Raw genomic sequence first — 14,461 nt, 5'->3', positions numbered from 1 at the left:
AAGAGTGTCCCCCTGTGGAAAGAGCATTGGTCAGTCTGTGGTCCCCTGGGTAGCACAGCGAGCCAGGGTGTATTATGTAATATGGTGGTCTGACTGCGCCAGAGGAAGGTCATATCACACAAAGACTGAAATCAATACTACCAAGGCAGAGTTTCTGAAATGTTTAGGAAATGTTGTTACAATGTGTGATGATGGGGCTGAATGTGAACCCTTGCTGTGTTCCAAGTCGTACCAATGGAGGCTAAGGCTGAACATCAACATGGCCAAACTAAACCAGCACATCATGTTTCACACCAGTAACATGGAGGGAGGGATGGGTGACGTGGATGGAGGTATGGGTAAAGGAAGCGAAGGAGAGCAGAATTAGAAACCAAATTTGAAAGAGGGAGACAATGAAGTAATGAATGGTGATGATGATGATGCACATTGAACATGACAATGCTATAGTTTAGCGCTGCCTACAGTGTCTATAATATAATGTATTTTGAATAGCTTTGCTGCCAGTAGTGTTCTGTACATCTTGTATTGTATTGTATTTATAATATATAGTAGGTCTAGTAATTGAATTCATTATTATGACCAAGGTGTATTCTTATTCCATGTAAACTATGATTATGAATAGTCTCGAGCCAAATCTGCAGCAACATAACATCCCTGAGGTTTCAATTGAAAAGGCTTATTCATTCATAGTAGGTCTAGATTGAGGATAGTGCCGCTTCTGTGGTGCAGTCTGGCTTCAATGCGGCACCACCACAAAGTAGTGCCTTTCTGCAGTGGCAGTATATCACAGGCACGTATAGAGAATGCATTATGCACGTGAGATCTGTCACGTACATGATCGCAAATTTTTCCACCCCTTTATTCCTAAAACACGCCTTCTTTCTCTTCCGTCATTCAAAAGAACGGCACTTGGATGCAAGTGAGCCAACCACTGTCACAGAAAAAACGTTTTCTCCAGACAATGGATGGAATGATATGTCAATCTTTCATCGTGAGTTTTGATTGGACAGTCTCCTTCCGTGGCCTGGGGCAAGGCCCTCTTTTTCGTCACTGGCCTTCCCTTCCCTGGTCACCCTGGTCACATTTAACAGTACTAGACATCCTTCTTCATTGCCTGATATTGCTACAGAACGCATCGCTTCCCTCTTAAAACCGTAAAGTTACAGCTTTTGCTCTATTATCTTTTGCGCAGATAAACTGGTAAGTTTTTTTCATCAACTAATCATTTGTTATGTAAAATGATGTCGTTTCCATCAGACATTACTGTATTGATGTATGTATAAGCCTCAAGCTAAATATGTAATATATATGATGTCGTATTTCATGTCTGTAGTTGAAATATGACTTCTTACGTGTGACTCTTCCTATCCGGCAACTCCCAATGTATTACAAGGTCATACGGATGCAATGGCAAGGACAGACGCGGAAGTATTTTAATTGTATTTATTTAACTAGGCAAGTCAGTTAAGAACAAATTCATATTTACAATAACAGTGGGTTAACTGTCTTGTTCAGAGACAGAACGACAAGAGTTTTACCTTGTCGGCTCGGGGATTCGATCTGGCAACCTTTCGGTTATTGGCCCAATGCTCTAACCACTAGGCTACCTGCCTGTAATACTTGCCGGGACCTAGTATGAAATAACGCGCATATTATGTAAACTGTTCATAGCGGGCAAATAAATCCAGAAATATCACACAAGCACTCCCCAAAAGACAATCAGAACATCGTGTACACGCTACATCAACGGATGCCAAAAGCGAATCCCTCACGTACGCACGGTATGTGAAATCTCCACGCACCGGCTATAAGGGAAGATTTGTATGTATAATGCGATTTGACGCTAGCGTCATGTTGTTTTTCACTGTTGAAATTCTCACCAGAATTTGTGAGATGCTTTTGTTTGAGAAATCGGACGGACTCCTCTGATGGCGCACATAGGCAGACCAAGGTTATATTGGGAGTCTCAGCATGATAACTAGCCTGTGCAGCTGCTAGTGGCGTATATCTATCTACTGTATCGTCTGGGCTTGATGTACACAGACGGTAGGTAATATACACTCGTGTCCCCCGGCAACAGGTTCGTAGTGCGTATATTTCGCCCATTTTTGCCGTCTCGCCATTAAATCTACTTAAGGAGGAAATTGAAGTCATTGCAGCTTGCATGGAGAATGTTTAATGTACGAACCCGGTCGCCATTGGAGTGTATTACAGCCGTATGATGCTGCTATGACAGTTGATTGCGTCAGTGGGGATTAACCATCCTTGCTACAAACACTGAATCTATAATCCTTTCAACATAAAGATTCCTGACAATGATTTCTCTCCATGTCTCCCTCATTCATCTCCCTCACCCCTCCCCTCTCTCCCTCACTCCCACCTCCCCTCTCCCTCTCCCTCTTGCTTTTGCTCTCTCTCTCTCTCTCTCTCTCTCTCTCTCTCTCTCTCTCTCTCTCTCTCTCTCTCTCTCTCTCTCTCTCTCTCTCTCAGAGACACGATGCCTCACTCATTCCCATTCCTCTCTACGGAGCAGAAGAAGGAGCTCAGTGATATTGCTCAGAAGATCGTTGCTCCCGGCAAGGGAATCCTTGCTGCCGATGAGTCTACTGGTAGGGGACTGCTGATGAGTCCACACACACGGATCAGATCACCCACTAAACACACTCATTCATGGCATATCACAGATGGTGTACGGTGGCCTATAATGGGGCTATAACTGACACTGCCAGATGGGCAGAGCAAAAGAGCGAGAGAGAGAGAGAGAGACAGAGAGATTGCACTATTACATAACTCAACCTACCCTACATAACAAGGCCTACATGTAAAAACAGTTTATTATCTGAGAGAGAAGGGTATAAGAATGTATTAAACACAATTTGAACGCTTACCATCACATTTCACAATGTCTGCAAGCAAAACCACATCTTCAGCTGTAACCTACCACTGAGAGAGTCTTGCCCAAGTGGCACTGTAGGCTAGGCTACTTACATAACACATAGAAAAATGTGCTAATCCCTGAAAGGGAGAATGACAACATCCAAGTTCACACTGCTGTTACTATGGTGACGGTCTTCCATCCTTCCGAGAGCCTCGGAAATACAAGGCTTGGCAAACTGTTCTTCATGTTGGCACTAAACCTCCCATTCAAATTACAATACAGATGTCTTGGAGAATTTGGTGCCATCAAGGCCAGTTTTCCAAATGTAGTATTTATTAAGTGGTGATTTTGTGGGATTTGTCTGTACATGGTATTGCACTTCAAACAAGAACCTTCTTGTCACAAGGCCAGCCTGTTAACGGAAGTAGAGATTTGGAATTGCTATAACACTAGTATATACTGCATATCTATGAATGTATTGAAATGGAACTAATAGCATTTTACCAACATGAAATCTTATTTAAAATCTGCTCTTATTCACCCCAGGAAGAATATTCCACTTTTATTTATTTATTCTGACAAGCGAGCACTTAAATATGGTAATTTTGACATTTTCATAAATTCTTACAATGTTTGGGAATTACATATAGTAAGGCTCCCGAGTGGCACAGAGGTCTAAGGCACTGCATCTCAGTGCTAGAGGCGTCACTACAGACCCTGGTTGGATTCCAGGCTGTATCACAACTGGCCATGATTGGGAGTCTCATAGGGCAACTCACAATTGGACCAGCGTCGTCCAGGTTAGAGTTTGGCCGGGGCAGTCCGTCATTGTAAATATGAATTTATTCTTAACTGACTTGCCTAGTTAAATAAAGGTTAAATAAAAATAAAAGGCATTTGTGATAATTCTATAGCAATATAGAGTAGGAAAGCGGCTGTGCATTTGGACAATTAATAGACACTGCAGTAAATAAAACCTCATTTAAAACATCTGTCTTGTTCAGGACCAGGGTCTACATAGACAAGTGTGCCATAGCTAATCATAGCTACTGTAGATCTTTATGCAAACAAGCCATTTGTCACACGGGCCTGCCATCATTCACTTTGAACTGGACTGTGTGTTTACAGGCAGTTGCAACAGCTTGACTTTAGATCATTAGAACGCATTCGGCAAAAGCCACAAAATACACCTGAATGGATTTCTCCACTTTTTTGTTACGTCACAGCCTTATTCTAAAATTGATTAAATTACATTTTTTTCCCTCATCAATCTCCACACATAATGAGAAAGCGAAAACAGGTTTTTGCAAATTTATTACAAATAAAAAAAACTGAAATACCTTATTTACATAAGTAATTCAGAACCTTTGCTATGAGACTCGAAATTGAGTGCATCCTGTTTCCATTGCTCATCCTTGAGATCTTTCTACAACTTGATTGGAGTCCACCTGTGGTAAATTCAATTGATAGGACATGATTTGGAAAGGCACACACCTGTCTATATAAGGTCCCACAATTGACAGTGCATGTCTGAGCAAAAGCCATGAGGTCAAAGGAATTGTCAGTAGCTCCGAGACAGGATTGTGTCGAGTCACAGATCTGGGGAAGGTTACCAAAAAATGTCTGCAGCAATAAAGGTCCTCGATAACACAGTGGCCTCCATTATTCTTCAATCAAAGAAGTTTGGAACCACCAAGACTCTTCCGAGAGCTGAACACCCGGCCAAACTGAGCAATCGGGGAGGTGGAGATGACCAATAACCCAATGGTCACTCTGACAGATCTCCAGAGTTCCTCTGTCGAGATTGGAGAATCTTCCAGAAGGACAACCATCTCTGCAGCACTCCACCAATCAGGCCTTTATGGTAGAGTGGCCAGACGGAAACCACTCCTCAGTATTAGGCACATGACAGCCCGCTTAGAGTTTGCCAAAATGCACTTAAAGGACTCTCAAACGATGAGAAACAAGATGATCTGGTATGATGAAACCAAGATTGAACTCTTTGGCCAGAATGCCAAACGTCACGTCTGGAGGAAACCAGGCACTGCTCATCGCCTGGCCAATACCATCCCTACGGGGAAGCATTGTGGTGGCAGCATCATGCTGGGGGGATGTTTTCAGCAGCAGGGACTGGGAGAATTTTCAGGATCGAGAGATAGATGAACGGAGAAAAGTACAGAGAAATCCTTGATGAAAACCTTCTCCAGAGCTCTCAGGACCTCAGACTGGGTGAAGGTTCACCTTCCAACAGGACAATGACACTAAGCACACAGCCAAGACAACGCAGGAGTGGCTTCGGGACAAGTCTCTGAATGTCCTTAAGTGGCCCAGCCAGAGCCCAGACTTGAACCTGATCGAACATCTCTGGAGAGACCTGAAAATAGCTGTACAGCGATGCTCCCCATCCAACCTGACAGAGCTTGAGAGGATCTGCAGAGAAGAATGGGAGAAACTCCCCAAATACAGGTGTGCCAAGCTTGTAGCGTCATACCTAAGAAGACTCAAGGCTGTAATCGCTGCCAAATGTGCTTCAACAAAGTACTGAGTAAATGGTCTGAATACTTAAAAAATATATATATTTATACACTACCGTTCTCTCTGTACTTTGCTCCATTCACCTTTCTCTCAATCCTGATTAGTCTCCCAGTCCCTGCCGTTGAAAAACATGCCTACATCATGATGCAGCCACTACCATGCTTCACCATAAGGATGGTGCCAGGTTTCCTCCAGATGTGACGCTTGGCATTCAGGCCAAACAGTTAAATCTTGGTTTTATCAGATCAGAGAATCTTGTTTCTCATAGACTGAAAGTCCTTTAGGTGCATTTTTGCAAACTCTAAGCGGGCTGTCATGTGCCTTTTACTGAGGAGTGACTTCCATCTGGCCACTCTACCATAAAGGCCTGATTGATGGAGTGCTGCAGAGATGGTTGTCCTTCTGGAAGGTTCTCCCATCTCCAAAGAGGAACTCTGGAGCGCTGTCAGAGTGACCATTGGGTTCTTGGTCACCTCCCTGACCGAGACCCCTCTCCCCTGATTGCTCAGTTTGGCTGGGTGTCCAGCTCTAGGAAGAGTCTTGATGGTTCCAAATTTTGTCCATTTAAGACTGATGGAGGCCGCTGTGTTCTTAGGGACCTTCAATGCGGCAGACATTTTTTGGTACCCTTCCCCAGATCTGTGCCTTGACACAATCCTGTCACGGAGCTCTACGGACAATTCCTTCGACCTCATGGCTTGGTTTTTGCTCTGACATTCACTGTCAGCTGTGGGTCCTTTTATATAGACAGATGTGTTCCTTTCCAAGTAATGTCCAATCAATTGAATCACCGCTGGACTTCAATCAAGTTGTAGAAACATCTCAAGAATGATCCATGGAAACAGGATGCACCTGAGCTCAATTTCGAGTCTCATAGCATAGGGTCTAAATACTTATGTAAATAAGGTATTTAAAAAAAAAAAAACTGTTTTCGCTTTGTCATTATGGTGTATTGTGTGTAGATTGATGGGTATTTTTATTTTGTTTAATACATTTTAGAAGAAGGCTGTAACGTAACAACATTTGGACAAAGGAAAGGGGTCTGAAAACTTTCTGAATGCACTGTATATATTTTATATTTATCGTATTCATTTTTAACCTCATTCCAACAGGCAGCGTCGCCAAGCGTTTCCAAAGCATCAACGCTGAGAACACTGAGGAGAACCGCCGTCTTTACCGCCAGCTCCTCTTCACGGCCGACCGCGTAGAGCCATGCATCGGCGGGGTCATCTTCTTCCATGAGACCCTGTACCAGAAGACAGACGACGGCAAGCTGTTCCCCCAGCTCATCAAGGAGAGGGACATGGTGGTGGGCATCAAGGTGGACAAAGGTGTCGTCCCCCTGGCCGGGACCAACGGAGAGACCACCACTCAGGGTGAGCGACAACGGCAGGCCGGGTCTAGGTGACCTTTCACCTCTAGAATTGAGCTCAACTTTGCTACATATGCAGATTGTATTCAGGGGATGGTTTGAAGAGTGAAACTGGAACAAAGTGTCAAGTCATGTTTATTTCATAATGTTACACATATCCACCTCCCCCTCTCTGTCTGTCTGTCTGTATGTCTGTCTGTCTATCTCTCTCCCTCGCTGTCTGTCTGTCTCTCGCTCTCTCTGTATGTCTCTCTGTCTCTCTCCCTCAGGTCTGGATGGTCTGTACGAGCGGTGTGCCCAGTACAAAAAGGACGGAGCTGACTTTGCTAAGTGGCGTTGTGTGCTGAAGATCACTGACACCACCCCCTCAGAGCTGGCCATCAAGGAGAACGCCAACGTCCTGGCGCGCTACGCCAGCATCTGCCAGATGGTGAGACACACAGAAACACGCATTGAACATGTGTGAACATATTGGCACACATATAATGAGTTGGCACACACTTGGCCCCTACAGTTCACGATTACGTTACATCATTACCCACTCTTCATCAATCTCCACAAAACAATATCTATTTATTGTAAATGTTTCACATCTGGGCTTCGAAAAAAAATATGACCACTATAATTACTTATCAAGGAGTTGTAGTTATTTTAGCCTGCTCTGTATAGTTAACCACCAAGTTAATCAAATTAGCTCGGGTGCCAAGTTGCGAACTCCGGTGCCATTGAAAAGTTGTATTGTCTGTTCTGTAGTCATGACGCTGGTTGCCATGCTCCTTTGCCCTTCCCTAGCATGGCATCGTGCCCATCGTGGAGCCTGAGATCCTGCCAGACGGAGACCATGACCTGAAGCGCTGCCAGTATGTCACAGAGAAGGTGTGGGATCGCTCCGACTAACATAAAAATAGTGGCTACCTTCCAATAGCCATTCTAGCTTGCCACTTAAAATGCATGTCAGCTTCATTCTAGTTGGCTGCATTTAGACAGGCAGCATAATTCTGACCAAGTTGATTTTTTGACATTGGATCCTGTTCAGATCTGATCTGATTGGTAAAAAGAGTGAAAAACTAGTGAAAAAAAGATCAGAATTGGTCTGATGTGTAAATGCAACCTTAGTGTGGGTATTGGAATAGAGCGTGCTAAGTCTGGGTAGGATAGGAACACTCATTAGATCAATCAGTCATTCAATCAATTTCAACACCTCTAACTATTTCTGTCGGTCTCATCCCTATTTCTTCTGTCCCCTTGTCTTTCTCTCTCCCGCTCTCTGTCCCCTGTCTTTTTCCGGTCGCTCTCTCTTTCTCTCTCCCCCTCCTCCCCCCAGGTTCTGGCTGCAGTGTATAAGGCTCTCTCTGACCACCATGTGTACCTGGAGGGCACCCTGCTGAAGCCCAACATGGTCACCCCTGGACACTCCTGCTCCCGAAAGTTTAGCAACCAGGAGATAGCCATGGCAACTGTCACCGCCCTGCGCCGCACCGTGCCCCCAGCCGTGCCTGGTGAGAAGGAGAGACATACACAGGAACAGTCGAAACGTTTGGACACACCTACTCGCTTGGACACACCTACCTCAATATTATAAAAAAGTCATATTGCACTTTTGCACATTACATACCTGAATTAATAGGGTCAAATGACGAGACAGAGAAACGTTAGGTTTCAGAACTAGTCATTTTCCAAGAATGAAGAAGAAATCTCGAAGATCTCACTAACGCACTCCATTGACGTTATATACAGCACATACACTACCGGTCAAAGTTTTAGAACACCTACTCATTCAAGGGTTTTTCTTAATTTGGACTATTTTCTACATTGTAGAATAATAGTGAAGACATCAAAACTATGAAATATCACATGGAATGATGTAGTAACATAAAAAAGTGTTAAACAAATCTAGATATATTTTATATTTGAGATTCTTCAAAGTAATCACCCTTTGCCTTGATAACAGCTTTGCACACTTGGTATTCTCTCAACCAGCTTCACCTGGAATGCTTTTCCAACAGTCTTGAAGGAGTTCCCACATATGCTGAGCACTTGTTGGCTGCTTTTCCTTCACTCTGCGGTCCAACACATCCCAAACCATTTCAATTGGGTTGAGGTCGGGTGATTGTGGAGGCCAGGTCATCTGATGCAGCACTCCATCACTCTCCTTCTTGGTCAAATAGCCCTTACACAGCCTGGAGGTGTGTTGGATCATTGTCCTGTTGTAAAACAAATAATAGTCCCAGTAAGCACAAACCAGATGGGACGGCGTATCGCTGCAAAATGCTGTGGATGCCATGCTGGTTAAGTGTGCCTTGATTTCTAAATAAATCACTGACAGTGTCACCAGCAAAGCACCATCACATCTCCTCCATGCTTCACGAAGATCACATGCGGAGATCATCCGTTCACCTACTCTGCATCTCACAAAGACACGGCGGTTGGAACCAGAAATCTCAAATGTGGACTCATCAGACCAAAGGACAGATTTCCACCGGTCTAATGTCCATTGCTCGTGTTTCTTGGCCCAAGCAAGTCTTTTTTTCTTATTGGTGTCCTTTAGTAGTGTTTTCTTTGCAGCAATTCGACCATGAAGGCCTGATTCACGCAGTCTCCTCTGAACAGTTGATGTTGAGATGTGTCTGTTACTTGAACTTTGATGCATTTATTTGGGCTGCAATTTCTGAGGCTGGTAACTCTAATGGACTTATCCTCTGCAGCAGAGATAACTTTGGATCTTCCTGTGGCGGTCCTCATGAGAGCCAGGTTCATCATAGCGCTCGATGGTTTTTGTGACTGCACCTGAAGAAAGTTTAAAAGTTCTTGACATTTTCCCTATTGACTGACCTTCATGTCTTGAAGTAATGATGGACTGTTGTTTCTCTTTGCTTATTTGAGCTGTTCTTGCCTTAATATGGACTTGGTCTTTTACCAAATAGGGCTATCTTCTGTATACCTCCCCTACCTTATAACAACACAACTGATTGGCTGAAATGCATTCAGATGGAAAGACATTCCACAAATTAACTTTTAAGAAGGCACACCTGTTAGTTGAAATGTTTTACCTCATGAGAGAATACCAAGAGTGTGCAAAGCTGTCATCAAGGCAACGGGTGGCTACTTTGAAGAATCTCAAATATGAAATATTTTTTTAACACTTTTTTGGTTACTACCTGATTCCATATGTGTTATTTCACAGTTTTGATGTCTTCACTATTATTCTACAATGTAGAAAATAGTAAAAAAAAAAAAAAAACATATACTATACATATATAAATATGGAGATACACACACACACACACACACACGTGCATGCACGCACGTGTAGCACATGGCGATGTGTGAAACTTACTCCTCAGTCTTAAGTGTCCACGCTTTTGCCGCTCAAGAGCTAGCTTTTGAGTGGCGCAACCCGCAGAGATGCTTGAGGGAGAAAGGTCATGTGTGTTTGTGAAGCAGAGGTCCCGGTTTCGAGCCAGGTATGTTCCGAATTGGGAGGAAGTGGTACTCACTAAGCAAGCAACATGACATCCTTTACACGCACACACACTCACTCTACTTTCCACACACACACACACACACACACACAAACCCTTCTCCCCCACACACATTTCCTCTTATCTTACCCTTCCTCTCCCTGTCTCCCTCCCTCCGTCCTTCCCCAGGCATCACCTTCCTGTCTGGCGGCCAGTCTGAGGAAGAAGCCTCCATCAACCTGAATGCCATGAACCAATGTCCCCTTCACCGGCCCTGGGCCATCACGTTCTCCTATGGCCGCGCCCTGCAGGCCTCCGCCCTCAAGGCCTGGGGAGGCAAGCCAGAGAACGGCAAGGCCTGCCAGGAGGAGTTCATCAAGAGAGCCCTGGTATGACCCACACAGAGAGAAGAACATGAGGAAGGGAGATACGAAGGGTGGCATTCAAATAGTAGTATTTGTTTTCTTTCTAACGTTTCATTGAGCCTGCCTACCTTGAGTGTTAGATGGGCGGGCTTTGCACTTTCGGAATTATTCAATTTGTTCCCTTGCACGGGGCAAGTAAAGTATTCCGAGATGAACTTTTAACTATAATAACTTCCCAAAGATGTTACTAATTTATCAAGTGACCCTAATGCAGCACAGCTGTCAACATTCTCAGAGTCAGGTTAAGGCATTTATAGTAAGCGTGATGGTACTTTGTGCATAGTTCAACAGTTCAACAAAAGCAGTGAATACATGGGCATTACATCACAAGGTTCTTAGAATTATTGTGACCCTCTGTGATGACAAACTACAGCAGGGCTATTCAACTAGCTGCCAGTTTATACATTTATAATGTGCTTTTGATACATTTAAAAATAGAAATAAAACATTTTTTTGGGGGGGGGTTAGAGACGGTGAGAGAAAGACTGGAAAGATTGGAGAGAAGTTTGTGCCAGAAGGGCGTGGGCTGGATTTGGATCCACGTCAACACAGTAAATATGTGGCCCTAACTGCTAGACCATCTCAGTCCACCCCCTGGATAAATTCTGAACATTAAGTTTTAAAAATCTGACAAAAATATATGTTTTGTGCCAAAATGAGCCCTCAATATTCTAGTCAATATTCTCCAGTAGGCGAATCTGTTTTCCTGTAGTCCTGCCCATGAAGTGCTGTCAATTAATATCCTTCAACATACAGCCAATCAGAGCTGCTAACATCAGCCAATCGCAGCTGCAAACATCTGGCGGCGCCACCGCATGAACATCACTTGTTTCATAGTCATCATGATCTACTTTTACATAATGATGTTAGGTGGCTAAGCAAGGGTAATGCTCTCAAGCATGTATGTCAGCTTAGGAAGGAGAGAGTTTCTTTTTTCTGTGATTACCGCCACAAGAAAGCCAACACAAATCAAGCAAAAATGCTTGATAGGGAGTTCGTAGCAGAGGTTTGTTTTTCAGTTCAATCACTTGAATTGACTTAATGTGGTATTATAGGGGAGGGATGAAACCGTTAATGACATGATTGAAAAAAATACTGCTTTTCAAAAGAAATGTGTTATTTTCTCCTGATTTTTAGCCCAAACAAAATGCTACATTTTCCTACACTCGGCTCGAATTGAGCAGAATGTCGTCTGTCGGGCACCGAAAGCGTGCAGCTCAAATAACTGGTTGTCCCATGGAGCAGCGTACAGATGAACGACAGCGGTAGAGTAGTTAAATGAAACAAGTTTTTCATAATTCATAAAAAGAATGCATCGCGGATTCGTATTTCCTGTAACTCTCTGAAGAAGTAACGCTTGTTTGTGTGCGCCCATGTGTTCTGTAGCCAGTTACAATGCCAAAACAAGTATTTTCTCAAAAACCTTTCCAATTAAATATTGACTCCAAAGTAGGCCTACTTGACAGAATGATATCATGATGGTTTGGAGCCTATAAATGTGTTGGCCATTTGTTTTTTCAAAATCTGCCATCACATGTACACTACTGTATATTGTACAGAAGGCGTGTTGGATAGCCCTGGACTACAGTCTCTAGGATAAGGTCCTAGACAGTCCTAGACACACCGTATAAACCTAATAAAGGAAGGCCATTGGGTGCGTACCTAATGTTCCTACAGCAATGAGATAGCAAGAGGAAGTGGGGAGACAGAGGGTCTGTACTAATTGTTGTCTTTTATCTTTCTTCTACTTTCTCTCTCTCTCCGGCTTACATTCTTCTCTCTTTCCCAAACCCTCTCTCACTCTTTCTTTCTCTCTCTCCCTCTCTATCTCTCTCATTTACAGAACAACAGCAAGGCCTGTCAGGGCAAGTATGTTTCCTCTGGAGACAAGGGCGCCGCCGGTGGAGAATCCCTCTATGTGGCCAACCATGCCTATTAAGTATGGACCCACCCCTTTCAATATCAAACCACACCCACATTTCCCCACACTATCCACTCAGCTGTTACCCTTCTTTTCTTTTTTGCAAAACTCTTTCCCTCTTCCATTTTTATTTTTTTTTCTTCTTTGGGCTTGTGATGTCACTGTTATGTTATTGTCTAGTGCAGGAAAGTTAAGTGTGTCTCGTCAGTTATTTTAACATTTTAGCACTCAAACGCCCCTCTGTGATCCTTTGCCCCTAGTCACTCCCCGTTCGCTGCTGAGCTTGAGAGCTCCAGCTCTTTGCCCCCACCCCCCCCCTCTGCTTACAATATCATCCCCTGTGACTATCCCTCGTGATTCAGTGTTGTCTTCTTGATGATTCCTAAGTACATGTGCCTTCTTCTCTTGACTGAAAAAAACCCTGGAGGAAGACCTTGTAGAGTATATTATTAATGTATGAGATTCTATACACTGGAAATAGAAAATAAAGAATCATATTCACTAAATGCACTTTTGTGCTATCATGTTTTGGGTTTGGGCAGACTGCCTGCTCTAATGAGACTGCTAGATGGGGGTGTAACTACCATTATCAGTGACAACAGGGTCAGAAAATGCTTGGGGATTCACAGCATGTCATGCTGTAGCTGTAAAAACATGAAAAAGGAAGATACACATTCGTGTAAGGAGTACAGTATTGTAGATGCCAACTGACCGGCAATGAGTAACACATTTGAACAGTCACAATATCAATCTCTGATAGCAGTTAAAACAACAGACTCACACACAGGTTGACTAGCTAATTATTGCAGTATGAATTGTCACAGTCAAGAATCGACGAGTAGATCACTCACAATCAATAGCAATATGCAGCCTTAAAAGGACGTCAATGCATTATTTAAAGGGATAGTTCACCTTAATTACAAAATGACATATTGGTTTCCTTACCCTTTAAGGAAACCAATATGTATGACAGCGATCATGCTTTGGTTTTGTTTACCTGGCCACTGTTTCTACATTTCTGGCACACATTCAATCCAAGTCAATAGTCCCAATATCATTCATCAGTAACTTCTTTGAGCTACACAAGGTAAACAAAAACAAAGCATGGCTTGCTGTCATACCTTGTCCATAGACTCCGTACTATCCCTTTAAACAAAAGTCACAAGCCAGAGATTTTGGTTAATCTGAGATAAAGAAGAATATAAAAAGAGGGATAGACTACTGTCTCATAAACAGTCAGGATGACCTAGGCCTCAGCAGAAGCCTGGTGTCGGAGTTAATAATCTCCTGGATGAAAACCATGTAGCGGGCCACCTGGGTGTAGACTCCAGGGATGCCTTCTCTACTGCAGCCTTTCCCGAAACCCGTGATTCCTACCTGGACAAACTGACCAGTAGAGAGACATACCAACGGCCCACCAGAGTCCCCCTGACAAGTGGACAAGATAAACCACAAGTAAGACTGTGTTTTCCTTCAAGTGATGCAGTACCTGACAGGTGTCCTTGCCACCCTCCCAGAACCCAGCACACATCTCGAAGGTGAGAACAGGATACGCTTCCAGGCAAGCACACTACTTAATGAGGGGCACTCTCAGCTGCTGCAGGATCTTATCGGCAGACAACGGTCCTGGAGAACATGAGAGAGAGCGCAAGAGAGGGGGACAAACATTGAGTTAAAATATATAGTATGGGATCTAGAGTTCAAGAAATAAAGAAGGGAGAGTGGGAGGAGAATACGAATAGGGGGATGAAGGCAAGCTAAAAGAACCTGGGCACAACATCTACTGGTTATCCAGTAGATTAGTAAGAATGGCTCACCCCTTGCCTTTTCCCTTTCTCCAGATTACAACCTTTCACTTTCAGTTAATTG

At 43.6% G+C, this 14,461-nt stretch overlaps 1 protein-coding gene across 1 annotated transcript; it reads left to right on the top strand.

The window, feature by feature from the left end:
* Nucleotides 1-1,034: 1,034 nt before the first annotated feature.
* LOC110539093 (fructose-bisphosphate aldolase A) lies at nucleotides 1,035-13,098 on the top strand. Its single transcript, XM_021626067.2, has 8 exons — nucleotides 1,035-1,200; nucleotides 2,491-2,609; nucleotides 6,526-6,789; nucleotides 7,055-7,215; nucleotides 7,578-7,661; nucleotides 8,110-8,284; nucleotides 10,436-10,635; nucleotides 12,515-13,098. The coding sequence occupies exons 2-8, from the start codon at nucleotides 2,498-2,500 to the stop codon at nucleotides 12,608-12,610; spliced, it is 1,092 nt and encodes a 363-aa protein (XP_021481742.2). The 5' UTR covers nucleotides 1,035-1,200; nucleotides 2,491-2,497; the 3' UTR covers nucleotides 12,611-13,098.
* The last annotated feature ends 1,363 nt before the right edge of the window (nucleotides 13,099-14,461 follow it).

The sequence above is a fragment of the Oncorhynchus mykiss genome, chromosome 12, assembly GCF_013265735.2.
Source record: "Oncorhynchus mykiss isolate Arlee chromosome 12, USDA_OmykA_1.1, whole genome shotgun sequence".
Lineage (NCBI taxonomy): Eukaryota > Metazoa > Chordata > Actinopteri > Salmoniformes > Salmonidae > Oncorhynchus > Oncorhynchus mykiss.
Note: the sequence above shows the minus strand (reverse complement) of the source record. Positions and strands in the feature narration are given on the sequence as shown.